The sequence below is a fragment of the Muntiacus reevesi genome, chromosome 4 (assembly GCF_963930625.1).
Source record: "Muntiacus reevesi chromosome 4, mMunRee1.1, whole genome shotgun sequence".
Classification (NCBI taxonomy): domain Eukaryota; kingdom Metazoa; phylum Chordata; class Mammalia; order Artiodactyla; family Cervidae; genus Muntiacus; species Muntiacus reevesi.
Window position 1 is genome coordinate 33,495,581 of NC_089252.1, and position 26,891 is coordinate 33,522,471.

Below are 26,891 nucleotides of genomic sequence, written 5' to 3' on the forward strand. Positions count from 1 at the left end.
GGAGTTTTTGTAAACTGCTGGTGTGACGTAAAGTTGTTAGTTACAAAAATTATATTTACCACTATTAAAAAACCTATCAAGAAAATTCGTTAGGCTAATGAAGCAAGGAAAGTGATTCATCTGGTTATTTGTTGTCAGTAGAGAAACCATGGGTGATCAATAAATCTGTGGGGTTTTTTGGTGTGTGTGTGTTTTTCTTTGGAAAAAATTCTTTAATATTCTCAGTCTTCAACTTATTTTTTATGTATGCCCAAAATTATCCTGATAGTCAACATAATTTCAGGGTGACATAGAATTGTATTTATCATCTTGCACAAACTTAGCATTATGCCCATAAATAAATATGACAGATAATAGTAATAAAATCTTAAATGATTAATGATTTTTCTCCTTTTCTCTCTATTCAGAGAGGTGAGATTAGGGCGAAATGGTGTAGAAGAAATCAAACGACATCTCTTCTTCAAAAATGATCAGTGGGCTTGGGAAACACTTCGAGACAGTAAGTTGTTTCCTCTTGCATGTTACAATGAATATTTGAAAGTAGTTGTGGTAAATAGTCTATCGGAACTGTCTTCCTAAAATAAGTGTATATCTGATGAAAATCCAAAGCACACAAAATCTGATGAAAATCCAAAGCTTATGTAAGTGTTGTCCTACCTGGTTAGAGAGAGACTGTTTGATAATATTGCGGAAAATACACTGCTCCTTCTCTGGTGTTTCATTCAGTATGCCAAGATGAAATGTTATGTACATGTAATGGAGTTGGGCTCAGCAATCATAATGTGATACTTGATCTTTATTGAATTGCTTTGTTTAGACTTCAGTATCTCATTGTAGAGGAAGTCAGTAATTAAGAGGTAATATTTCTCATGGGGAAAAAAAAAAGTTTATTGTCTTGTTTTTGCTAAAACCTAAAGCACAAGGAGGTTCTATCGGAATTTAAGTTGTGTCAGCAGGTAAGAAATTACTGTATGCTTGGTTCTGTCAGGCTTGCAGCTTGGCAAAAAAAAGAATAAAAATTTGTAGTATGCAAGAAGTTAATTTTCAGTCCATATAGACTATATCCCTGTTTTAATAACAGTTGAGATTATGACAGTTCACAGAAAACCTTGTTTAATGTAACTGACTCGAAATCATAATGGCACCAAAGGTTTCCATGATCTTTGTGGATTTGGGAGACCAAGAATTCACCTTTCCCTTGCTGACGTCTCAGGAATTATTACCTTTTTCACTTAGCAGAGAAAGGATAGTGTATTTCAGCCCTTAACTTCCTGCTGCAGCATCAGGAATGGACAGTAATTAGGCAATGAACTCAGCTGTTTTAGAAACAGCTGCAAATTAGGTATTCCTCTTAAGATCTGCTTATCTAGATTGCAAGAGATGATTCTTTTTAATTTTGAAGAGATAGATCATGTAGGTTTGCCAATACTAGTGAAATAGCCTTGTTACCATATATCATATTGCCTTCAGGTACAGTACATATATTGTACTAAGCTATAAAACTGACTACGGAGGGAAAAGGGGAAATAAAGTTTTCTGGAAATTAAGAAATGACACTGCTGCAGATACTGACATTGCTGTCTGGAGAAGCTGCAGGAGCAGCCTCACCTTGAGAGACTCTATTATTAACAGTTATACACTGGGAAATACAGAACTTCCTCCTCCTCATAAGTAAATGTGACATGATTATTGTTTTTCTGTTGCAAGAGAAGCTTGCAAGACAGAGATGAGTAGAGTGAGATGATAAGTGGCTGCTTTGAAGAATTCTGTTTTTTATTCAAATATGCCCTCAGTAAAGTTTCAGAAGGCTGGAAACATACGTTTACAATTGTAAAGCAGAGAAAATTTAAAAGAGAACTGCAGAAACTACCAAGTAATATCTTTTCTGTTGCTTCTTTTTCAAACTGAAGCTATGCATAAATAACTCCAGAGAAACCATACAATAATTCACTCTAAAAAGTAGGGAAGACATAATTCCTTTTGTGTGTTGAAAGTTGGTATTAATTAGGAGAGGAGGCAGTCTAGTCAGCAAGCATTGACCACCTGCTATATCCTGAGCAGAGCTCTATTGCAGACACTAGGAAAACAGCTCATAGTCTAGTGGAATTGAGGCATCCACAGCAGTGGCATTTTTGATATTATACTTCCTTAATATAACTGTTTATGGAAAAAGCATATAAGATGAATTGTGTCATTGATTTAAATCAAATGAACTGCATGTTTAAAGAATTTCTATAAATAGGTAGTATTATCAGTAGTATTATTATCATTTCTGTATCTTTTCCAGATTAATATTTTTACCTATGGTTTTGCTACAGTCTACTTAGATTTAATGTACTTGAGCATTTTTGAGAGCGTTCCCTAATCCTAATAACTCCTATTTTGTGCTTACTGTAAAAAAAGAAACAAAAATTAAAGTCTATAGAAGTTACTGTTCTCTTCTTCCCTTTCTCTCTTCCTACCCCTTCTTTACTTCCCACCCCTAAAATACCAAGAATACTTCTGTTCTGAACTGACCTCTCTGACCTGCCAAGATTTTTAAAATTATATAACAGTTATAGTTCTTTTTAATTTTCTTTTGCCTCTCTAATTTTCTTTGGCAAGATTTCTTGCTGTTTTGCAAATAATAGTTCTTTTGGTAGTTTTACCACTTACATGTCTGCAAGTTATAATGGCAATCTTCACCATCTGTTCCTTGGTCGTGTGGGAGCAGGGTACAAATACAAAACAGCTTGATTTTTGGCAGAATTTCCACAAGCTTCCTGATCTTACTCACTCTTAATTTAGAGGCAGTAAGTATTAAGACTGTAAAATTTTTCCCACTCATTTGGGATAGAATTGAAGAAATGACAGATTAAAGACAAGAAGAAATTAGAAGACCTAAATAGCTTTCTGCAGGTCACATTGCTAGCAAATGAGAGTGTCAGGACTCAAGTCTCAGTCTGTTTGACTTCATCATCTTTGATCTTGTGAAATAGCATGTACCATTTAATGATTTCTACTGTTCAGTATTATATAGATTAGAAATGCAGGGGATTGGCATTTTGTTGGTGGTTAAATTTTAAGAAAAACAAAAAATAATAACATTTATTACATATAATAACACATTATTAATAATGCTGTCTTATATATAACATGTGGTTACTTGAAAAACTTTGCCATTCATGATCTCATTTCAGATAAGATATTGCCATTACTTAATCCACCTTTTAGTTGATGGAAGACACTTATGGTTAACTGTGGTAACTGTCAAAACATGTGATGAGTTTTCGGTTTAGTTAAAAGCAAACACAATTAACTGTATGTACATATGTGCTACTTTAGGTTCTGTTTTTCCATCAGGTCTGGTGTCCTCTCTTAGGATTTTATATTTTCATGAAAAAGATAATCAATGTAGGCTTCGTGGATAAAAAATTCAGGAGCTAGTAAGTTTTAGGGTCTTAGAAGTTTAGACTGCCTCAGCATTACATTGGGTTCTTTTTATTTATTTATTTTTTATATTGGGTTCTTTTTAAAAAAATAAACTTTAAGAAAGATTGTCTCTTTTTTATTGTCATAAAGGATAAATATCTTAAAATTTACCATTGTAATCATTTTTAAGTACACAGTTCAGTAGCATTAAGCTCCTTCAGATTGGTGTGTAACCACATCACCGTCCATTTTCAGAATTTTTCTATCACCCCAAACTAAGTCTCTGTAACACATTAAACCTTAAATCTTCATTCTCCCCTTATCACAACCCCCAGTGGCCACTGTTCTGCTTTATGAATTTGACTGTTCTTGCTGCTTCAAACAAGTGAATTCATACATCCTGTGTCTTTTTGAGGTTGACATTTCACTAGCTTGTCTTCAGGATTCATCCATATTATAGCCTGCATCAGAATTTCATTCCATTTTAAGGCTGAATAGTATTCCATTGTGTGTTTATACCACTTTTTTAAAAAGTCCGTTCTTCTCTTGACTGATACTTCAGAATGCTTGTCCTTTAGCTGTGGTGAGTAATGTTTTTCTGGTCACTGGTATACAAGTATCTGTCAGAGTCACTGCTTTCCATTCTTCTGAGTTACTGTCATAGTCATTGCTTTCTATTCTTTTGAGTTAATTTTTGTATATAGTGTAAGATAAGAATCCAACTTCATTCTTTTGCATATGGATATCCAGTTTTCCCAGCACCATTTGTTGAAATGACTGTCCTTTTTTCCTTACATAGTGTTGGTACCTTTATCAAAAAGTGTTTGACCATATAATGTGAGGGTTTAATCTCTGAACTCTCTATTATACTCCACTGATCTATATACTTGTCTTTATGCCAGTAGTACACAGTTTGGATTGTGGTAGCTTTGTAGTAGCTCTTGAAATCACAAAGTCTGAATCTTCCAACTTTGTTCTTCTTTTTCAAGATTGTTTTGATTACGGGCATACCTAGCTTTATTGCGCTTCACAGATAGCTGCAGTTTTTTTACAAATTAAAGATCTGTGACAACACTGTGTGGTCAGATGATGGTTAGCATTTTTTAGCAGTTGAATATTTTTTCGTTAAGGCCTTAATTTTAAATTAGGTTTTTAATTTTAACAGTTTTGAAAACATAATGCTGTTGCACACATAGCAGACTACATTATAGTGTTAACATCTATACACACTGAGGAGTCAAAAAAAGTTATTTAACTCACTTTATTGCACTGTTTGCTTTATTGCTCTGGTCTGAAACAGAACTCACAATATTTGTAAGGTATGCCTGTATTTGGGATCCATTTAGATTCCATATGAACTTTAGAATGGGTTTTTCCATTCCTGAAAAAAAAGACAGTGCAATTTTTAGAGCAGTTACTGAATGTGTTTCTAGTTAGGCTGCCTTTTCTTTTCTTTTCTTTTCTTTTCTTGCCTGTTTGCTCTGACTAGATCTTTCATCATGTTGTTGAATAGCAGTAGTGAAATTGAGCATCCTTCCTTGTCTTTTTCCTGATCACTGGAGGAAAGCTTTCAATCTTTCCCTGTTGCATATGATGTGGACTGTGGGTTTTTCAATAGTGCCCTTTATTATATTGAGGAAGTTCCCTTCTATGCCTTGTTAACTGAATATTTTTATCATGAAAGTGTGTTGGATTTTGTAAAATGCCATTTCTGTGTTATTTGAAATAATCATGTGGGTTTTTTTCTTCATGCTATTAATGTGATGTATTACACTGATTAACTTTCATGTGGTGAGCCACCCTGGAATATATCCCACTTGATCATAGTTTATAACCCTCTTAATATGCTGCTACATTCAATTTGCTAGTACTTTGTTAAAGATTTTTGCATCGGGGGATATTGATTTGTGTTTTTTTCTTGTGGTGTCTTGGTTGGCTTTGGTGTCAGAGTAATTCTGGCTTCATGGGATAAATTAGGAAATGTTTTATCCTCTTCTGTCTTTGGAAAATTGTGAGGATTGGCATTAATTCTTCTTTATGTATTTGATGGAATTCAATTGTGAAACCATCTTGTCTTGGGCTTTTTGTTGAGACATTTTTTGTTATTGATTAAATCTCTTACCATAGGTCTTTTCAGTTTTTCTTTTGCAAGTAAGTTTTGATAGTTTGTGTTTCTGGAATTTGTCATTTCTTCTCGGTTATCTAACATATTGGTGTACAATTGTTCATAGTTTTTAAATTTTACCCCTTTTATTTGTAGAAGTTTGATAATCATGTCCTCACTTTAATTTCTGATTTTAGTTATTCATGTGTCTTCTCCTTTTTTCTTATTGAAGTAAAAGATTTGCCAATTTGACTGATCTTTTTAAAGAACCAATTTTTGTTAATTTTCATGATTCATTTTCTGTTACATGTTTGATTTACTTCCATTTTGATCTGTATTTTTTCTTTCCTTCCTCTAGCTTTCGGCTTGATTTGCCGTTTTTCTAGTTTCTTAGAGTGTCAGTCTGGGTTGTTGATTTGAGATCCTTTTTTTTTTAATATAACATAGGCATTTACAAATAAAGTGCTTCCCTAAGTATTTATGGGTTTCACTGAATCCCATAAATTTTGGTATGTTGTTTTCATTTTCATTCATCTCAAAGCATTTTCTTTCTTTCTTTCTTTTTAATTTCTTCACCTCATGGTTTAAGAGAAACTGTTTAATTTCCACATATTTGTGAATCTTCTAATTTTCCTTCTATTATTGACTTCTTGTTTCATTCCATTGTGGTTGGAGAAAATGCTTTGTATAATTTCAGCCTCTTTAAATGTGTTATATCTTGAACTAACATATAGTCTGTCCTGGAGAAGTCCCATGTGTATTTGAGAAAAATGTGTATTCTGCTGTTGGTGTTGGGTTATGTTCACTATCAAGAGTGGGTTAATGAAGACACTCTTAGAACTGTTTCTTTTATGTCCTTTATATGTGTATATGTGTATCTTTGGAACTGTTGTTGTATGCACATATGTTTATCATTGTTGTATCTTCTTCATAAATTGACCCTTTTATCAATATACAGTATTTTCACCTCACACTGGTCAGAATGGCCATCATCAAAAAAAGTCTACAGATAACAAATGCTGGAAAGGATGTAGTCACTACCCACCAGATGTCAGCAACATCCCTCCCCCAGTTTTGACAACAAAAATTATGCACCCAGACATTTCTGACATTCAGACATTGCTGAATATCTCTGAGGGGCCAAAATTGTCCCTAATTGAGGACTTCAGACATTGCTGGGTATCCCTGAGGGCCCAGACTTGTCCCTGATTGAGAACTACTGTTGTAAGGTTAAATTTGTGCTAAGAGGATGTACTACATAAGGAAAGGCAATCCTTTTTTCCCCTCTTTCCACAAATTAGGCAGTTAATGTCAGGAAGCTAGAATCATTTAGTTGGGCAGTTCTCTTGGCCATTAAGGAAAGAAAATGGTGGAAAAGCTCTTTTCCTGTTTACTGTTAGAACTTCAGCTTCTTTTGATTAAATGTGTTGTTTCATTCCCAGATTTATCTGATAGGTCACTGTATCTGAGATGCACGACAGTAGTTAGTTCTTGCCTGGAATACCCAGATGATTGAATAGAGCAATAATTCAAATTATGTGTGAAACTAAGATTGTAATGTCAGTTACTTCTGTTTGCCCTTCTTCATCTTTTTCTGTTAGGGAACATGAAATGACTGTATGTAAAATAATTATTGAATGTTTTGATGATAATATTTCAGTGATGTTTTATTGTACTCCTGTATCTTTAAACTAGAAAATGTTTTTCCAAAAATTTATTTTTAGATGTACTTTCTGTGGCGTATTTAAGCTCTAAAAGAAGACAGTGGTAGTACTTGTTTCATATGTTATTTTCATTGTCATGAAGATTTGCATTGTCACATACAGTTTTATTTTAAGTGTATGTGGGTCTTGCTTCCCTCAAGTTTAGAACTCCTGAAGAAGAGTCTTTGTTGAGGTTTTGTATCCCTGTTCTCTTTTCCCAACAGCCATTTTATAAGACTTACCTGAGTTATCCCCTAATCACTTAATTCAAGGAAGGTAACTATTAGTAGTCTGAAAATATAATTCAAAATAGTTTGCTCCTATTCAGTATATCATAATAGCAACCAATAATGAAAATAATCTGGGAAAAAAAACAAAAATACACACACACACACACGTAAGTGAATCACTTAGCTTTTTACCTGAAACACAATATTGTAAATCAACATTAATTGGAGAAAAAAAAAAACAAAAAACAACTTTGCTCTTATAGAGCTATTGAGCCGGTGGGCAGGGGAATACTGATTATCTAGATTCTAGATAAGTAAAAATATTTCAGTAACAAATGATTAACTATACCCAAGACTGCTAAGAGAGGTAACGGATTTCTAGTTTGCTGTAAAGCAGATTAATAAGTGAAATACTGCGTATGAAGCTAACCAACTTTTAAGTGCAATTTGTTTTGCCCTATAGTTTCTGAACAGTCTTTTCTGTAGTCCTAATTTCTTTTGCACATCTTATACTGCAGTGTATTTTAAAACAAACCTTAATAATACTTGACTTGTCATACTGAAATTAAACTTGAGGTATATATGATAATTATCATAATTATTTTTGAAAATAATTGATTTACAGAATTATATAATCAGTGATCAGTAGCTGCTGATTAATAATCCTGGTAAAACTTACTGTAATAGAATTCAGCCCATTTAGAATTTGTGGTTCACAAGTTATATATATGTAGGAAGTCATTAGTAGTTAGTGCAAAATCTTTGTTTCACTTGATATTAAATTTGGAAAGAACTAATTTTGTTTCTGTTTTTAGCTGTAGCACCAGTTGTACCTGATTTAAGTAGTGACATAGATACAAGTAACTTTGATGACTTGGAAGAAGATAAAGGAGATGAAGAAACATTCCCTATACCTAAAGCTTTTGTTGGCAATCAACTACCTTTTGTAGGATTTACATATTATAGCAATCGTAGGTAAGTATGCTACACATTGGTTTTGGGGGTAGGCACTGATTTTGTTGTAGTAATAATATTTTCTTAGGGATATCTAAAATTCACCTTAGAACATTTAAAGTAGATTTAATGGTGTATAAAAAGATATATTAATACGTCACATTCACCAATTGATTATATTTCCAGGATTTCATATTTAGTATCTTTCAAACTCATCCATGCTCAGGATACTGTTTTTCAGAAATTCTTTGCTGAATAACTTAATGTTTCTTCACATTACAGCTATTAATAGGTCAAGAGATTCTGTTACTGTTGATATTTTGCTTAATCCTGTTATCCAAAGAGTTCTGGTTTTATAATGCATTTTTAAACAGTATGTAGTCTTCTAGCATTATCATCGCTATATTGATGTTACAAAAGGCCTATAGTTTTCAATTCTTCAAAAATTAAGTGATTCCTCCCTAAAACTTCTCAGTGAACTCATCATATTTTACATTATAAGGCCTTGTGACCTTAGGCAAATAGCTTTGATCTTTTATACCTTCATTTCCTCAAAAATAGGGATGGTGGGGGTAATATTTGTGTCTCAGGGTTGTTGTAGGGGTTAAATAAATCAAAACACAGTAAAACACTTAGAGCAATGCTCTCCATGGCATAAGCGCTCAGTGTTAGTTATTATTATCATTAGTATGAGCTAATGTTAGTTTTAGCCTTTTCAGTGAACTTCAGATATAAGTTAAACATTTCACGTTATTTTTATATGCTGGGCATTCATTCAACAGACACATTTGACAGTCTACTCTTCGTCAGATATAAGGATTAATAAGATACAGAGTCTTCTCTTGAGATGTTTATATCCTAGTGAGGAAATGGACAAGTTGTACACTGTAGGTTGGCGAATACTACACAATAGAAATCTAAATAAAATGCTACACCAGCATATAAAAGTGAACTGAACTATATGGCAACATCAACTGGGTATGTCAAATCTGCTTGATCAATTTATTTTAGAATATGTACTTCTAGTCAAATTATGCTCCATTAAAATGGTAGTAGACATTTGAATTTCTTGGAGTAATGATTAAATTTGAGGTTATTATAGCTCACTTTCTTCTAAAGTGAAACATCTTGTCATTTTAGTCAAAACTTTTAATAGGTTAATTCAGGTCAAGTTTAGAAAACAGGAATTCAGTTTAGTCCTGCTTTATGAAATTTCTCCAGTAATCCAATTATAAGACAATAATTTTGTTCTTTCGATACTAGAATACTTTCTCTGTATCATCAGACAAGTAGGTGATACTTGAGTTTTGACCCCTAGAAAAAGACAGTATTTTAATCTCTTTTCCCTCCCTAATTCTCTATGACTGTAATATTGGAACTATTTTTTATTGAAATGCACAGAGACCTTGTAAAGCGGTATGTTTGTTCCAGCATTCTTTCTTTTTTTCTATTTTAAAAATTTTATATTTTTATCAGTTTTTCTCTGTCTTGAGTGTTGTAAAACACCCAAGATGTTTATGTAAACAACCCCCTAAGTGTTTTTATATTTTCTGTAGTAGAGTTCAGCAGTTAATTACTTTTTCTACACAAAAGTGGTTACTTTTTCTACACAAAGGTAATCTTAAATAATCATTATATACACACATGCACTATTTGTACTACATTATCATACACTAGATTATGTTCTGTGATTTTTCCTTGTAGTCATGTCTCATGAAAGTGAAAGTGAAGTTGCTCAGTCACGTCCAACTCTTTGTGACCCCATGGACTGTATGTAGCCCACCAGGCTCCTTTGTCCATGGGATTCTCCAGGCAAGAATACTGGAGTGGGTTGCCATTTCCTTTTCCAGGGGATCTTCTTGATCCAGGGTTTCAACCCAGGTCTCCCTCATTGCAGGCAGACTCTTTACTGACTGAGCCACCAGGGAAGACCACTTCAGACCTAACTGTGGGTTTTATTTAATATATGTGTTATTTCTGTGTTATGTTTGTAAAAATAAAGAATTAAGAACATGCACTCAACTTTTAAAAGCAGATCAAGTTCAAAAAATAGGCATATAATATTTGTTACTGGTTGCTACTTGATATTAAAATTTTTTTTTTCTTTTAAAAACTTTTTTCTTCCCAGATACTTATCTTCAGCAAATCCTAACGATAACAGAACTAGCTCTAATGTGGATAAAAGCTTGGTAGGTATTTTCTTATTGTTATTTTTTTAAAAGCTGTTTTGTGGATAATGTATTTTGTATGCATGATACTAATATATATATTGCTTCCAAATGTGTAGTTAGTGAGCTTGATTTTTTTTTTTTTTTAATTTGGCTATGCGAAGTCTTAGTTGTAACATGTAAACTCTTGAGATCTAGTTCTCTGACCAGGAATTGAACCTGGGCCCTCTGCATTGGTAGCTCAGAATCTTAACCACTAGACCACCAGGGAAGTCCCAAGCCTAAATTTTTATAGCATCTTTTTTACCTACTGTCTCTTCTCCTGCTTGATTTTTTGCCTGAATATCAAATGGGATATTATATGTGGAAGCAGTTAATAAACTACACGTTGCTACACAGGTAGACAGAGGTGGTCTTTTTAATCTTTGGAATTAGAAATTTATGATAATTCATTGCTCAGGTAGGATCATGACAGGGAAACATGATACATTCAGAAGGTTTAAATGAGAGTTTTCTGTGTGTGTGATAAAATTTATGTAACACAAAATTGACCATTTTATTAACACCATTTTTAAGTGACATTAAGCACCCTCACATTGTTGATGCGCGGTCATCACCACTGTCGTCTCAAGAACTTTTTCTTCATCCCGGACTAAAACTTTGTACCCATTAAAGTCTGCATTCCACTCTCCCTCCAGCCCCTGATAACTGCTGTTTTTACTTTCGGTCTCTATGAAATTGACTATTCTAGTGAAATAATACAATATTTGACCTTTTGTGGTTGGCTTATTTTACTTAATGTCCTCAAGGCTCAAGGATGTTGTAGATATATCAGAATATCATTCCTTTTTAAGGCTTAATATATTGTTACATCTATATACCACATTTTGTTTGTTCATGAAGTGAAGAGAGTTTAATGAAGGGACTGTAAATGGTGTTATGAGCAGGATTACAGGGAGCAGTAAATAAGGGTGTAAAGCAGCCATTTATTGACAGCAGTGGGAAGCCATTGCCCCTAGTCTGAAGGACGGGGAGAGACAAATCTTGTTCCCACAGCTCGGAGAGAATGTGTAGAATCATGAAAGAGGAGCATAGAACATAGAACACTGCCAAAGCCGCAATAAGGCAAGAGGAGAGTGAGGAGAATGGATATTTCATTTCTCCCAACTGATCTCCAGCTGGTGGCACCTGTAGGCTGAAACCAACTTTAAAATCATGGGACAGAAGAGCCCACGTAATGAAGTCTGTAAATTTCATGACAAGGCAGAGGATGGATCTTCGAGGCTGAAAGGGAGAGGTGACCAATGGAGAGTAACTAGTAGAGTGAGCATCTTCTCATTTGACCCTGAAAAGTGAATTACTATAGGAAGTAAATATTAGAGACATGAGTTCTTTTCATTGTGAGAGTAGTTCATAAGAGACTGGATTTAAAATTTTTTTACTTGCTTATGTTTGAGAAGGTCCTTTTGGGTTAACTGGAAATTTTCTTAAATATACCAAAAATAAACCTGGCCATCCTTAGACTAGTCTTTGAACTCTGTGTGCTGCAGCCTGTATTGTTAATTGAGACGAGGAATAGGCCACGTTCATTGTTAAAAACTGATAAAATTCTTCTCTTTCTCCTTTATATGTTTGCTGTTACATTTGAGAGAGCATGTGGTGGGAAGGGGAAGTAAGAAAAAGGGGAATGAACTATGTGGGGGTACCTGTTAGCTATTATGCGTTTTTTTCTTTTAAATTCTCATCCCAACAAAGTTATTTGCCAAGTTATGTGGCTAACTAGGGCTCAGAAATCTTCAAAATTAAAGCACATTTGATCCGGAGAAGGTGAAAATGAGCTGTTACAACTCCCCTCTCACTGTATTACTTATTTGTAAGTATAGTGGTACATTAGGACTTAAAAAAAATAATTCAGTGGCATCGTGTTTTCTTTGGGCTAATCTTGTTCGGTGGTGATTGCCATAAGTTTCTGTCAGTGACTCTTATCTTTTACTCTGTTTAAGATCAGAGGGGAAGAAGAAAACGTTTGTGTGCCTACTATTTCTGTTAACCTAGAACTAAATATAAAAGTCAACCAATTTAATTTTCAACTCTTCCCTGAAATCCTTCTAGCAGAGATGCTAGTGAACAGCTTTGCAGTTGCCAAATATGATGAATATTTTTCATTTCATATCTTATTTTTCTCTTTTGTTGCATTTGACACTGAGCAATCCTTCCTCCTTAGAACTCTAAGAACTCTCATACTCTCATTATTTCTTGCCTTTTCTCCTGCCTCTGGATTTTATTTTCAGTCCTCTTTTCAGTCTCTCCTTCTACTTCCCCCTCCCCTTAATTATTAAATGTTTCTCAAAGTACTTCTGACCTTGGCTCTCTGCCCATTTTCTGTAATTAATCTCATGTGTGACCAACTTGTTTCTCTGAGCTCTATACCTGAATCCTTTCTTTCTCTCTGAATAGACTTCTCTTCCTGCACAGCTTTCAGACACCTCAACCTAGGCCAAAGCCAAACTCAGCCTTTCTCTTTTCATCCTCTCCCCAGCAATTCTTTTTGTCACACATCTTTTGTAATGCTATTCTGTTCTTATTTCTAATTGGTTGCTGGATCATAAATTCTGCCTTCTGATTGATGCAGTAATTCATTTCCTCTTCATTTCTATAGCTTCTTCCTTACATTAGAACTGTATACTCTTTTTTGCCCGGACTGTCTGTTAATTGGTTTTTCTTTGTCTAGAATTTCTCTGCTATCTAATGTATTCACCTTCTTTTTTACTTAAGTGATATTTCTAAAATGCCAACACTGTCATTTTACCTTTTAAAGTGTTTACAGGTTAAAGTGCCCAACTCCTTTTCGGCATACAAGGAAATAGTCCCACTCACCTTTTCAGCTGTTACGTGACTCAGTCTCTCTGTTATGTTCTGTCCTCTGGTTGTGATTTCTCCCCATTATCCAATCGTATTTTCTTTGTCTCTCTACTTTCAGACTCATTCATTTTTGCCAGGATGCATTTATTCTTTCACTTCCTCTGCTTGGTAAATACTTCTCTTCTTACAAGTCTCATCATAAACATTCCATATTCCTGGCAGATGAGGTCTGTCCTTTTTTCCTGTGCAGTATACCTTATGTGTAATTTTATTTGTATCTACCACATCATAATATTTTGTATATATGTCTTTGAGTTATTGCAGGTTCTTTTCCCCCTCCTATTCCCTGTGTCACACTATTTAACTATTAGCTTTACGAAAACTGGGACCAAATCTTTTGAATTTTTATATTACTAGTGCCAACCACAGTGCCCGACATGTTAACATTAGAAGGAAATGCTTGTTGAGTTAATAAAAATTTCAGACAGAAGGGAAAAAGGTAAGATTGGATCAGATAATTTCCTTGTGAACAGCTATAAAATGGTAATATAAACTTACTATTTTAAAATTCTCTATGAATATTCTTATTAAAGTGAGTTTTTGTTTTTAATTAAAGCAGGAAAATTTGCAGAAAACAATTTACAAGCTGGAAGAGCAGTTACATAATGAAATGCAATTAAAAGATGAAATGGAGCAGAAGTGCAGGTGAGAATATGCTTTACCTTTTTCCCATTAAAAGTTGCATAGCAAATGGCTATTTGCACTCTAAATCCCTAAAAGTGGGTGGAAGTAAGGCAGGGTTGTAAAGATTGCCACTGATATACATTCAGTGCAGACTATTCACTTACTACCTAATGTACTCATTTTCTCTCCCATTTAATTAGCTGACAGGGAAATTAGTTTATATTGAATAAGATACTTTCCAAAATGTAAATGTTGTTGAAGATTAAAATTCACTAATTGTAAAAAAATTCACTAAATTTTTGATGCAAACACTCTTAATTTCCACTTTGCTTCTCTAGAACAGTATTTTTTCAGAACTTTTTTGTCCTGTGAGTCTAAATTTAATAAGAGCCAATATATTTATGAAAATATAAAGTGATCAAGAGAATTTAAAATAGTCTACCATAATGCTGAGTTACTTATTACAGACTTTAACATTTTATAGTTACTGTTAGTGGGTAGTATTGAATAAATAAAAAGTAGGTACTATGGAGATGAAGTATTCAAAAAATGGAATTGGTAAGACTAGCAATTTTGTGACTAGGGGAGAAGAAACTAGTAAATTGCTCGCTGCCTATAGATTAAATGGTGAAGCATTTAATATAGGCTTTTTTTTTTTTTTTTTAAGAAAAACACTTTAGTATAATCCTGAGCACAGGATTTGTAAGGAATTTCTGGGTGTAAAACATAGAAATAAGGAGAAAGAAATGGATAAATATTATTACATAAATGTTGAACAGTTTGTATAATTAAAGCTAGAAGGCAGATGACAAATTAGTGATAGTGATGGTGGTAGGGATCAATTTAATGAAGAAATTAAGAGTGGCCAAAGTGGCCAATAATTATACGAAAATGAGTGTATGTGTGGTGGGGAGGGAGGTGGTGACCTCAAATAGACTTGGGTAGGTGGTAGGTTAAGAGAATCTAAATCTTAGAATACTGTTTTTGAAAAGATTAAAAGTTGGAATTTATCCTAAGGGTGATTGAAAGGCATTCAGTTCAGTTCAGTTGCTCAGTTGTGTTGCAGTGACCCCATGGAGTGCAGTACACCAGGCTTCTCTGTCCATCACCAATGCCCAGAGCTTGCTCAAACTCATGTCTATTGAGTCAGTGATGCAATCCAGCCATCTCATCCTCTGTTGTCCCCTTCTCCTCCTGCCTTCAATCTTTCCCAGCATCAGGGTCTTTTCCAGTCAGTCAGTTCTTCACATCAGGTGGCCAAAGTATTGGAATTTCAGCTTTACATCAGTCCTTCCAATGAATATTCAGGACTGATTTCATTTAGGATTGACTGGTTTGATCTCTCTAAAGCATTAAAAGTTATTAAAGGAAAACAAAAGATCAAATTTGCTTCTTAAGAAACTCTCTGGTTAATAAGGCAGCACTTGATATTTATTCACTAAGTGAGAATGAGGGAGGAAGATGAGTCAGGGAGAATTCCCAGGTGGTGTCCTTGTTTGGGGATAGCAGAGGAACAGCAGGTTGGTACTGTGGCAGGGGTGTGGGGCAGAGGGAATAAGTTTAGCTTTGGACATGCTGAATGAAGTATTTGGTGAGACATCCAAGTGAAGCATTGCATATACAGATTTGAAGCTCAGAAATATGTTTAGAGCCCAAAATATGAATTGTGATGGAGATGATGCACTTTCAGTTTATCTCAAATTTTTGCCCAAGTTGCCAGGTTTGCTTTATATATGCCACCTTTCCCTTCTTTACTTAATCTTGCATTAAAGTTTAAATGGTTGATCTTTGTTTAGTAGCAAATGTTGCCTGAGGTATTCAGGACTCCTTAACCTAGAATCCTTGAACCTCTCCTAAAGCATCCATGCATGGAATTTAAGGTCCTTAAACCTGGGGGAGAATAGTGAATCTTTTCTGTAACCTTTAACTGAAATTCAGCATCTTTAATTATGAACATAGTAATCTACAGGTATTAGCAGTAGCTGTGAATTTTTTTATTACCAGTAAAAATCACAAATATTTTCCTAGAATGCAAATATTATCTCTAAATTCCATTTATGCTTATTAATACTATAAAATTACTGCTGCTAGATTGTGCCATTTAATATATTAATAAAACATGTATATTAGTGAATCATACTGTTTTAAAAAGTTCATGACTGTATTTCACAATTTCTTTTAATCCTATGTATTTTATGCTTTAAAAATACTTTTGTGAAAAAATGTTATATGCTTCACCAGACTGACTTCAGAAGAGTCCACAGCATATGCACAAAAAAGGTTAAGAAATCTTAGCTAAATGGAAAAGTAAGGAATGTGGTTTTTCACCCTAGGCAGTAAAAAGTAAATGTATTTCTAATCCATATTGCTTTTACTTTTACAGAACGTCGAACATAAAACTAGACAAGATAATGAAAGAATTGGACGAAGAGGTAATTTTTATTTTCTAATCAGAGGTTGTCCTTTTTGAGAGTTTTTCCCTCTTTCAGATTGTTTTGTTTTCTGAGAATGTTACATCTGAACTTGATAGGTTGCAGTATAGAACAGGACCAAAGAATCATGATGAAAGCCTCACTTTGGAGCTACAAGTTCAAGTGAAATTAGATTATGCTTTAGTTTCTTCTGTGTGGTTTTATTCTAGAACCATGCTCAAATTTTAGTACATGAATTTCAGTTTACTGGTTCTTAATAGTTGAAAAGAGAGAAAGGAGCAGGAGATGAGAAGTTGAATCTAGAACTGTAGCAGAAAGAGACAAATAGGAAAGAAGGAAGAATACAGCTTCAAAAGGACTTATATTAACATAATTTCATATGATCAAATGGGAATTATATGAATGTTGGAATCTTTTTTTCATCATCACTTAGCAAGAACTTGTTACTATCAGGGAAACACTGCCTGAACATTTTGTGATTAGGATGTTCTTTTGCAAGTATGTAACACATTTTTATTCTTTCTGGTTACCTTGTAAATATCTTTCCAGAGTCCTTTCTCTCGTTGTTTACATCCTTTGTCCTTTTTAGATTTAACCTTTCTGATGATTTTTGTGCTGTCTTAATTTTCTCCTAAAGAACAGCGTGTGTCAGTGATGGTGGGTTTTTTGTCCCCCCCCCCCCATATTCATAGCCTCAAATATACATAGTCTGGACAGATTTATGTAATATTTTACCAAGTTGCCATTGGGCAATGTGGACTTGGCCTGGCACTGTAGTATTTACACTGAGTATTTAAGAAATCCTTTTTGCATATACTCTACTTTTTGTTTCATTTCTAGAACACAGATAAAACACAAATATGCTAGGTTTAAGTTACTCGGCTTTCTAAATTCAAGGTAAAGAGGGAAATATTAGTTATAAAATTAAAATCATCCTGCTTCTGAAAAGATGGAGTGAAAGTCCTTTCCCCTATTTCTCCTGCTAAATACAGCTTTAAAACCTGGGGCATTAAGCAAAAAAAATTAAAAAGATTGTGAAAGGTGGAGGTAAGACAGACCAGCTAGAATACTTGAACCTCCAGAAATGATACAGTAATAAGTACTCTGGGTTTTTTGGGCTTTTGTTTGTTTGCTTGCAGTGTGTATTCCATGCTGGGTACTGGATAAGCCAGCAATCTGGGAACACCAACAGCACAGGTGAAAAAGACCACTCTTTAAGTAGGACCAGGAAGGCAGCAGGCTAGCAAATCAGAAAACTTACAGTCACTGCTGTGCTCACCAGACACAACGTAGAAAATGTAACCCCATCCCCATCAGCAGAAACAGAGTTCGGAGCTCAAACTTCCAGCCCCATGACCAGGAAGGTCCATTGGAGGGACTTGCATCTCTGCTGGGCAGTGAGTGATGAGCCTTCCTGCCCCCCACCCCCGCCATAGATAGTGTCATTGGAGACCATGTGGGGAATCATCTTCCATTCTGGCAGTTAGCAAGGCCCTCTTCCTGCTGCCTGTTGTATTGGTATCAGAAGAGGCCTTGTAGAGAGTTCACACCTAGGACACTGAAAAAATGAGCGCCTGTCCCCCCATTGCAGTGTCTGTGGGGATTGTGTAGGCAGCAGTGACCAGGTACCCTCCCGCCTTCATGGTGTCATCCGAGGAAGCCTAGTGGGGTGCCAGAACTCCCCTTTCCTCCAGTGGTGAAGAGGATCCACTCCCTCCCCCAACCTGTGCGTCATTAAAGACCAAGTGGAAAAACCTAGATTTCTACCTCTATTTGAGAGAAATGAGGCAGCACTTCTGTCACCCCACCAGAACACTGACAGGAGAGGCCTGCTAAAACAGAAAACCTTTAAAAATCCCCCATATTGTAAGATAATACCCAGAATGTCCAGATTTCATTAGAAAATCACTCATAATAGCCAGAACTAGGAATTTCTCAACTGGAATGAGAAAAGACAATAAACAGATGCCAACAGTGAGATAACACAGATGTTTAAATTACCTGACTCAGATTTGAAAGAACCATCCTGTTTCAGTGAGCAGCTACAAATATACCTGAAATAGATGAAAAATATAAATTAGAAAGTCTTTACAAAGACATAAAAGATATAAAGTAGAACCAACCAAAAGTTGAAAATACCTGAAATAAAAATCTCAGTGGATGGGCTCAGCAGCACAGTGAAGAATACAAGGAAAAGAGTCTGGGAACTTGAAGATGGATAGAAATTACCTACTCTGAATAACAGAAAAAGTGACAGAGCCTCAGTGACCACTGGGGCTATAGCAGAAAGGTTCTTAGATTGTGTTTTTGGAATTGCTGTAAAAGAGGAGCAAAGAGGGCAGGAAACAATGAAGGCTGAAAATTGCACAAGTGTGGAGAAAGATGTGAACCTGTAAACAAAAGATACAAGCCTACAAGAAACTGAGTGAACCACAAAAAGGATAAACCCAAAGATATCCACACCAAGACATACAATAGATTTATGAAAACTAACATCAAAGAAGAAATCTTAAATACAGCAAGTGACACTTCTCTAAAGGGGAAGAACCGTGCAGATGACAGATTTCTTATCAGAAACCATGGAGAGCAGAGGAAATGTACTGCTTTTTTTGAGGGCTGTTAAAAAGCTGTTGACAGAGAATTCTGTGTCCAGTGAAAACATCCTAGATGAGAACCACAATGTTCTCAGATGAAGGAAAACCAAGAGAAATTGTCACCAGCACACCTTCCCTAAAATAATTGCTAAAGAAAATTCTCTAAATAGAAAGGAAGTGATTAAGAAATAGTGAAATACCAGGAGAGAAGAAACAACAGAGAGTAAAACTATGGGTAAACACACTGCGCACTCTTTCTCCTCTTCGGTGTTTTATATTACATCTGACAGTTGAAGTGGAAATTATGGTGTTGTCCAATGTGGTTCTCCATATGTGTAGAAGAAATTTTTAGACAATTATAAATAGGTATCAGCAGAGGTACCATGTTACACTTTAATCAAACTGGTCATAATCCAATACCAGTAATATAATGTAATACCTAGAGCAGCCACTGATAAGAATTATAGAGAGAGACACTTAAAAACACTAGAAAAAGCAAGTGGAATTCTAAAAAAATGCTCAAGTAACCTACAGAAAGACAAGGAAGAAGAAAACAGAGCATAGTAGAAACAAAATGGGAGCCTTTAACTCTAATATATCAGTAATTATATTAAATGTAAATTAAATTCAGCAGCAGTTAAAGCAGATTGTCAGAGTAAATTTTTTAAAATCACCTACCCATATGCTGTCTACCAGAAACTGTTCAAATATAACAATATAGACAACTTTAAGAAGATGAAAAAATACATCATCTAAGCATTAGCAAAAAGAAGGCAGCGGTGGCAGTATTGAAATCAGGTAAAGTAGACTTCAGGGCAAATAAAATTATTACTGGCAGAGGGACATTGCAGAATGACAAAAATGTCAATCCTCTGAGGAGATATAGCATTCCTAAATTTGTATTCACCAAACAGAAGAGCTACAAAATAGGCGAAGCAAAAGCTGATAAAACTGAAAGGAGAATAGATGAATCTGTGATTACTGTTGAAGACTTTTTAAATACCACTCTCTAGACAGAGAATCAGCAAATGTATAGGACTCAGCCACACTATCAGCCAATGGGACCTATTCAACATTTGTAGAACCTTCTGCCTAACAATAGCAAAGGACACATTCTTTTCAAGCACTCAAGGAATATGTACCAAGATAGACCACGTACCAAGCAAACTTCTACAGATTTCAAAGAATTAAAGTCATAAACAGCCTGTTCTCTGACCAAAATGTTACCAAGCTAGAGTGAATAACAGAAAAGTATCAGACAGCTCTACAAACACATGGAAACTAAACAACACAGTTCTAAATAATGCATAGGTAAGAGAGTCTCAAAGGAAATGAAAAAGTATATTACAATGTTATATCTCATAAAGTTATGGGTCTTCCTCCTTTTAAAAATATTTCAACAATGAAAATGAAGATAAACATCAAAATTTGTGGGGTGCAGGTAACATAGTGCTCTAAGGGAAATGTGTGCATTGAAACATTTACATTAGAAAAGATGACCGTGTAGCTAAGGGAACTATTGTCAATATCTTGTAAGAACCTATAATGGAAAGTGACTTCAAAAATAATATATATGTGTGTGTATAACTGAATCATCTTGCTGTGCACCTGAAACATGGTAAGTCAACCATACTTCAATAAAATACTAAGAAAAAAGAAGAAAAGATAAACTGTCTCAAATCAGTCATCTAAGCTTCTACCTCAGGAGCCTAGAAAAAGAAGAGCAAAATAAACTGAAAACAAAGAGAAGGAGGGAAAAATAAGGAGCAGAAATAAGTGGAATTGGAAACAGGAAAATAAAGTCAATGATAAGGAAAAACCCAGCTGCTTGGAAAGATAAAAAATTTGACAAACCTCTAGCAAGATTGTGAAAGGAAAGATAAGACACAAATGATCTGTATCAGGAATAAGGCAGGGCATATTCCTACAGACTCTTACAGATATATTAAAAAAATTCTTAAGGAAATAATACAGGTCTAACCACTGAAGTGTAAGGTATAGGTGAAATGGACCAATTCCTCCAAAAATACAGGCTACCACAACTCACACAATGTGAAATACATTATGTGACTATCCCTATTTAACTATTAAAGTGAATTCATAGTTTAAAAGCTCCTCCAGAGGTAATCTTCAGGACCAGATGGTTTCACTAGAGGAAGCTACCAAGTGTTTTAAGAAGACTTAACACTGATTCTATACTGTCTTCTAGAAAATATAAACGAAAGAAACATTCCCCAGTGGATTTTGTGAGGCTAGAATGACCAAGATAACAAAATCAAGCAAAGACAGTACTGCAAAGAAACTGTGGATCAGTTACCCTCAATTATGGCCAACTCATTTTTGACGAAGGTGCAGAAGCAATTCGGTGGAGAAAGGATAGTCTTTTTCGCAAGTGGTACTGGGGCAGTGAGGTATTCATAGGCCAAGATATGGACCTCAACTGAAGTCTTACATCTTAGGCAAATATTAACTTAAAACAGACATAGATTTAAATAGGAACATAAAAAATATAAAACTTCTAGGGAAAAAATATAGGGGAAAATCCTTGGGACTTACAGCTTGGTGAAGAGTTATAATTACACCACAAACGTGATCCATATAAGGAAGACAGTTCGATAAGTTGGACTTTGTCAAAACTAACAGTGCTTGCTCTGTGAAAGACTGATAAGAGGGTGGCATGATAAGCTGTAGACTGGGAAAATGAACCATTGTTATACACAACAACTTGGATGGATCGCAAAGATACATGTTGAGTGTAAAAAGTTAATCTCAAAAGATCCATCCTGTGTGATCCATTAAGATAACATTTTAAAAATGTCAAAATTATGCAGATGGAAGACCTCTTGTTACTGGTTGCTAGGGCTGTCGGTGGTGGGAGAAGTGAGGGGTGCATGTGGCTCTAAGTAGTGACTGGAAGGAGATCACTGTGCTGATGAAGCAGTCCTGTATCTTGGTTGTAGTGGTAGTTCTGTGAATCTGCACATGAGATAAAATGACGTCAAACTACACATGCTGTATATCAGTATCAATTTCCTGATTTGGTTATTGTACCGTTGGTAAATGTATTCTTAGGGAAAACTGAGTGGAAGGGTACGTATACTTACTGTCTGTGGAACTTCTGAAACGTATAATCATTTCAAATTTTCAAAATGAAAAGATAAAAGTTAAAATGATAAAATCTTATAATTGAAAGGATTTTGGATGGTCTCTGTCAAATTTTACTGTATCTCTCTGGCAGCATCTTACTTAAAAGATGGATTTCACTTACAGATGGGAAAGCCCAGAAAAACACACACTGTAAAAGGTTTGTCCAGTGTGGAGTCTTAAAGATAAAAATATAGCATTAAATGCAAGATACGCTGATAGTGGTAACACAGAAGCAGAAGATAAGTTTTAAGTTGTAGAATTTGGAGTATTTTTTTTTTCTTTAACTCTCCTTTCCCCTTAGTTTCATTTTCAAAAGTATCTTTTTCATTACTTTCTAATATACATTAAGTAGGTACATGCATACATAGAGCATCTTAGGAAAGATAAATTGTTACCGAAACAGGAAGAAAAATTAAGGGAGACCTCATATAGGGACTGGTGAACTTAAACCACAACCACTAACCTTTGGTATCATTTGAGTTTTGTACCAATTTATATATCTAGTTAAAATAAAATTACTGCTTTCTTCTGAGACAAGATAATTATACTGTTAAAAGGGTATTGTTGTTAGGAAATACTATGTGATTTTGAAGCCAAAATATCTATCTTAATTAATTGTGTACTTTTAAAAAAAGAACTGAGTATTCTCTTGAAGAAATGAGGAGTATTAATTGCAGTGGTTAACTTTTCTCATAATTTCAGGGGAATCAAAGAAGAAATCTAGAATCTACAGTATCTCAGATTGAGAAGGAGAAAATGTTGCTACAGCACAGAATTAATGAATACCAAAGAAAAGCAGAACAGGAAAATGAGAAGAGGAGGAATGTAGAAAATGAAGGTAAATTGTTGCTTTTTCTTTGAAAAACACTGAAATTTCTAACACTGTCTTGAGGTCTTTGTCTTCAGGTTGTCTTAAATTTAGTGCCTATGATATATTTTTGAAGACTCAGTCCTAAGACCCTTCATGAGCTAATACCCATGGCCCAAGATAAATTTATAACATATTTAAAATCAGTAGTAATGTTGTAACTAGGGTAGTGATTTTTACCCTTGTGTATGTATTAGAATATCTTGGGAAACTTTAAAGAATACTAATGCCTAAACTCCAGAAGTTCTAATTTAATTCCCTCGACATGTAGACTGGGCATTGGTATATTTAATAAGCTGTCTCAGCACTTCTAACAAGTAGCCATATTTGAAAACTACCAAACTAGAATTTTATGTGTCTTGATATTAGTAATACAGATTTAAAATAGCTTTCTACATCCTTTGATCCAGTTATTTCACTTCTAGTAATTTATGTCACATACACTTGTGCACATGCATACTGATACATAAAGTTATCAATTTTAGAGTTGTTTAAAATTGCAAAAATTATGAGCAGTGTAAATGTATTCTGTGATATAATAAACTTTAGTGTATATGGTAGAGTACTATGCATTTTAGAAGAATAAAGCATTTCTTTATAAACTTAGAATCTCTAAAATGTATCTTAAAAAAATACTAATTGTTTAAAAGAAAATGGCGTATCTATATATGCTTAAGTGCATATATATGTATGTATATATTTGTGTATATATAATGCTTGTGAAAACACACATTTGTGTTCTCATATATTCGGGTATGGATACACAGACTATCTGAGGAAAGATGTGCAAGAAGTTAGTAATAGTAGTTGCTGAGGAGGAGAGCCAGAGGGGCTGGAAAACAATGTGCTGGGAGAAAGACTCATGTCTGTACTATATACCATTTGGTACCTTTTAAATTTTGAATCATATTGAAAGTAATTGAAGTAAGCAAACATTTGTACTTTAAAAAATAGAGAACATTAAAAGTAGCTTTGTATCAGGACCCCCCTGGTAGTCCAGTGATTAAGACTCTGTGCTTCCAAGGCCAGGGTGGGTTCAATCCCTGGTTGGGGAACTGAGATTCCGCATGCCATGCAGCATGGCCCCCCAAAAAAGAATACAGTAAAAAAGAAATAATAGCTATGTCATTTCACTAATAGATTAACCTTTATTAAAAGGATAGAAGAATTTGAAATATTATAGCAGTGGACACAAATCTGTTTTTGCATTGTGTATTATAAAACAGTACTCTACTTTTTAATGAATTTAAAATTTAAGTAATTCCAAGATGAAATTTAGATCTAATATAATGGGCTTTTATGGCCTAAGACAAAGTTTCCTGTTTTTTAAAAAGGGTTTTGTGTATTTCCTCAATGAAAACTTACATGTTATTCCTTCATTTTCTAGTTTCTACATTAAAGGATCAGTTGGAAGACTTAAAGAAAGTCAGCCAGAATTCACAGCTTGCTAATGAGAAGCTGGCACAATTACAAAAGCAGGTAAGTTTTTGGAATAAGATTTTTTAATTAAAATAAATTTGTGTTTTGGTTAAAAAAAAAAAAAAACTATTTTCTTGCTCTCTTTTTTAATTAGCTAGAAGAAGCCAATGACTTACTTAGGACAGAATCAGACACGGCGGTTAGATTAAGGAAGAGTCACACAGAGATGAGCAAATCCATCACTCAGCTAGAGTCCCTAAACAGAGAACTGCAGGAGAGAAATAGAATTTTAGAGAATTCCAAGTCACAAATGGACAAAGATTATTACCAACTGCAGGCTGTATTAGAAGCTGAACGAAGAGACAGAGGTCATGATTCTGAGAAGATTGGAGACCTACAAGGTAATATTTCTTCTTATTGTGGTAAAACAGACATTAACACTTACTGTTTTAACTATTTTTAATTGTATAATTCAATGGCATAAAGTACATTCATGTGTTGTGTAACCATCACTACTGTCCATCTCCAGAACTTTTTTATCTTCTCAAACTAAAAAGTTTTTAGTTTGTACTAAAACTTCTCAAACTTTTTAGTTGTACTCAGTAACCGCCCATTTCCCACTCCCCCGCAGCCCCTGGTAACCACCCTTCTACTTTATGTCTCAGTGAATTTGACTACCTCATAGAAGTGGTACCTCAGTATTTGTCCTTTTGTGTCTTAGTAATTTTTAAGTGTAAGGTAAAATATTTTTGATCATATTGTCCTGTATAGTATACCTGTAACTGATATGATATTGTATATCTAGTATACTTCAATAAAAAAAGAAAATGACCTTGGTAATACTGGAAATGGTTAGCATTCTTTCTCTTTCAGGAGAATTCATATCAAATTGTAATTTCTTCCCTCTCTCAGGTCCCCTTGTGATGGAGGTAATGTGGTTATTTCCAATCTTACAGCCAGTTTACTGAAACCTTAATTTTTAAAAGTGTCCAATTCACAGAAGTCTTACTCAAAGTGGAACTAATCCAGGTAGAGAAGATTATCACTATTAAAACCTGGGATTCTTCATGCGTTATTGGTAGAAATAGAAAGTAAACAGTAGAAAGAGAATCCCTCTGCAAATAAAAAATTCAGTACTTGGAAAGGTTAGAACTAGAGATATCAGCAGTCTTTCTGAGTCTAAAAGGAAAAAGATGGAATATAACTAACAGCGAGTAAAGAAATACTTTCGTCACAGTAATAAAATCGGTTTGTTTTCAACAGGATGCCTGGCTTTAACCGTTTCTTACTTTTTTTTTTTTCTATTTTCTGTTTCTGTAAGCGATAGCGTCCATACTACCTAATCAAAACAGACACGCTTGGAAGTTGCCAGATCTTTCAGGGAAAAGTAGGCGGTGGGGTGGTGTTTTTTAACCTAAGTCACAGGATGGGAACATAGTTTGGAGTCTCCTGGGACTTGACGATTAGCTCTAATTCTGTGGCCAGAGGTCAGGGTCAATTTTGGGACTTTAGAAACAGAAATTAGGGTCTTCCATTGGTTCTCAGCTGAGGAGTGTTGCACAATCTTATTTCTCAGGGACTAGGCTTAAAATAGATATGAATACAACCAAGAAAGTATCCTCATTATATGTATTAGAAAAGCCTCATATGCCACGTCCTTGAATTGCCTGCCGCTCTAGGCCTTCTTATATACAGCTTATTAGCTGTGTGCATGTCACTTCATCTGCCTTCTTTATCTGTAAACCAAGAAGATTGGGTAACTCCTATAAATTCTTGCAATTCTAAAATTCTTTGAGTCAGTGATTTTCCAGATACTACTGAGCTTTGAAGTGCTTGCTTTTAAGGAAGAGACCATCATTATGCGTTTATCAACAGTGGTTTTAACTGACTGTTTAGATATTGGTGAAGTTAAGGAAGATCATAGCATGACTTATCGTTAATGTGTATCATTTTTCAGTGCTTCCTTGAAGGTTTATTTTTTGATTTACATGTGAATCAAAGCTCATACACATTAAAAAATGTGCAGAATTTACATAAGCCTCAACATGCATATAAAAAGTACATTGTGGTAAAACACACACACATGCACATATAACATTTTTACACTAACTTTTTATGGTTCTTAAGACATTTTGGATCCCTCAGTATAGATCTTGCAGTTTGAGAGCCTGGTCTTGTGGTAAAGTGATGGTTATTTGCTAGTTGAATGCTCTCCATGTACACTGATGAGTGTCTTCATGTGTGTGGGAAATGACTTCCAAACATAATTGGACATTATATTCTTCAGGCTTTGTGGGCCACATATGATCTCTGTT

The 26,891-nt window shown here is 34.7% G+C and overlaps 1 protein-coding gene and 1 non-coding gene across 3 annotated transcripts in view; one reads left to right on the top strand and one right to left on the bottom strand.

Moving 5' to 3' along the window:
• Positions 1-26,891, top strand: part of ROCK1 (Rho associated coiled-coil containing protein kinase 1) — a 118,802-nt gene that overhangs the window by 62,222 nt on the left and 29,689 nt on the right. For both annotated transcript variants that reach the window (XM_065932490.1, XM_065932491.1), the window contains 8 exons: positions 408-499; positions 8,264-8,423; positions 10,531-10,591; positions 14,049-14,137; positions 16,500-16,548; positions 22,992-23,127; positions 24,545-24,636; positions 24,731-24,977. In XM_065932490.1, coding sequence (XP_065788562.1) covers positions 408-499; positions 8,264-8,423; positions 10,531-10,591; positions 14,049-14,137; positions 16,500-16,548; positions 22,992-23,127; positions 24,545-24,636; positions 24,731-24,977 — 926 coding nt within the window. The remainder of the gene's footprint in view (positions 1-407; positions 500-8,263; positions 8,424-10,530; positions 10,592-14,048; positions 14,138-16,499; positions 16,549-22,991; positions 23,128-24,544; positions 24,637-24,730; positions 24,978-26,891) is intronic.
• On the bottom strand, positions 10,769-10,841 carry TRNAG-ACC (transfer RNA glycine (anticodon ACC)). The gene has a single exon. It is a non-coding gene; the product is annotated as a tRNA-Gly (tRNA).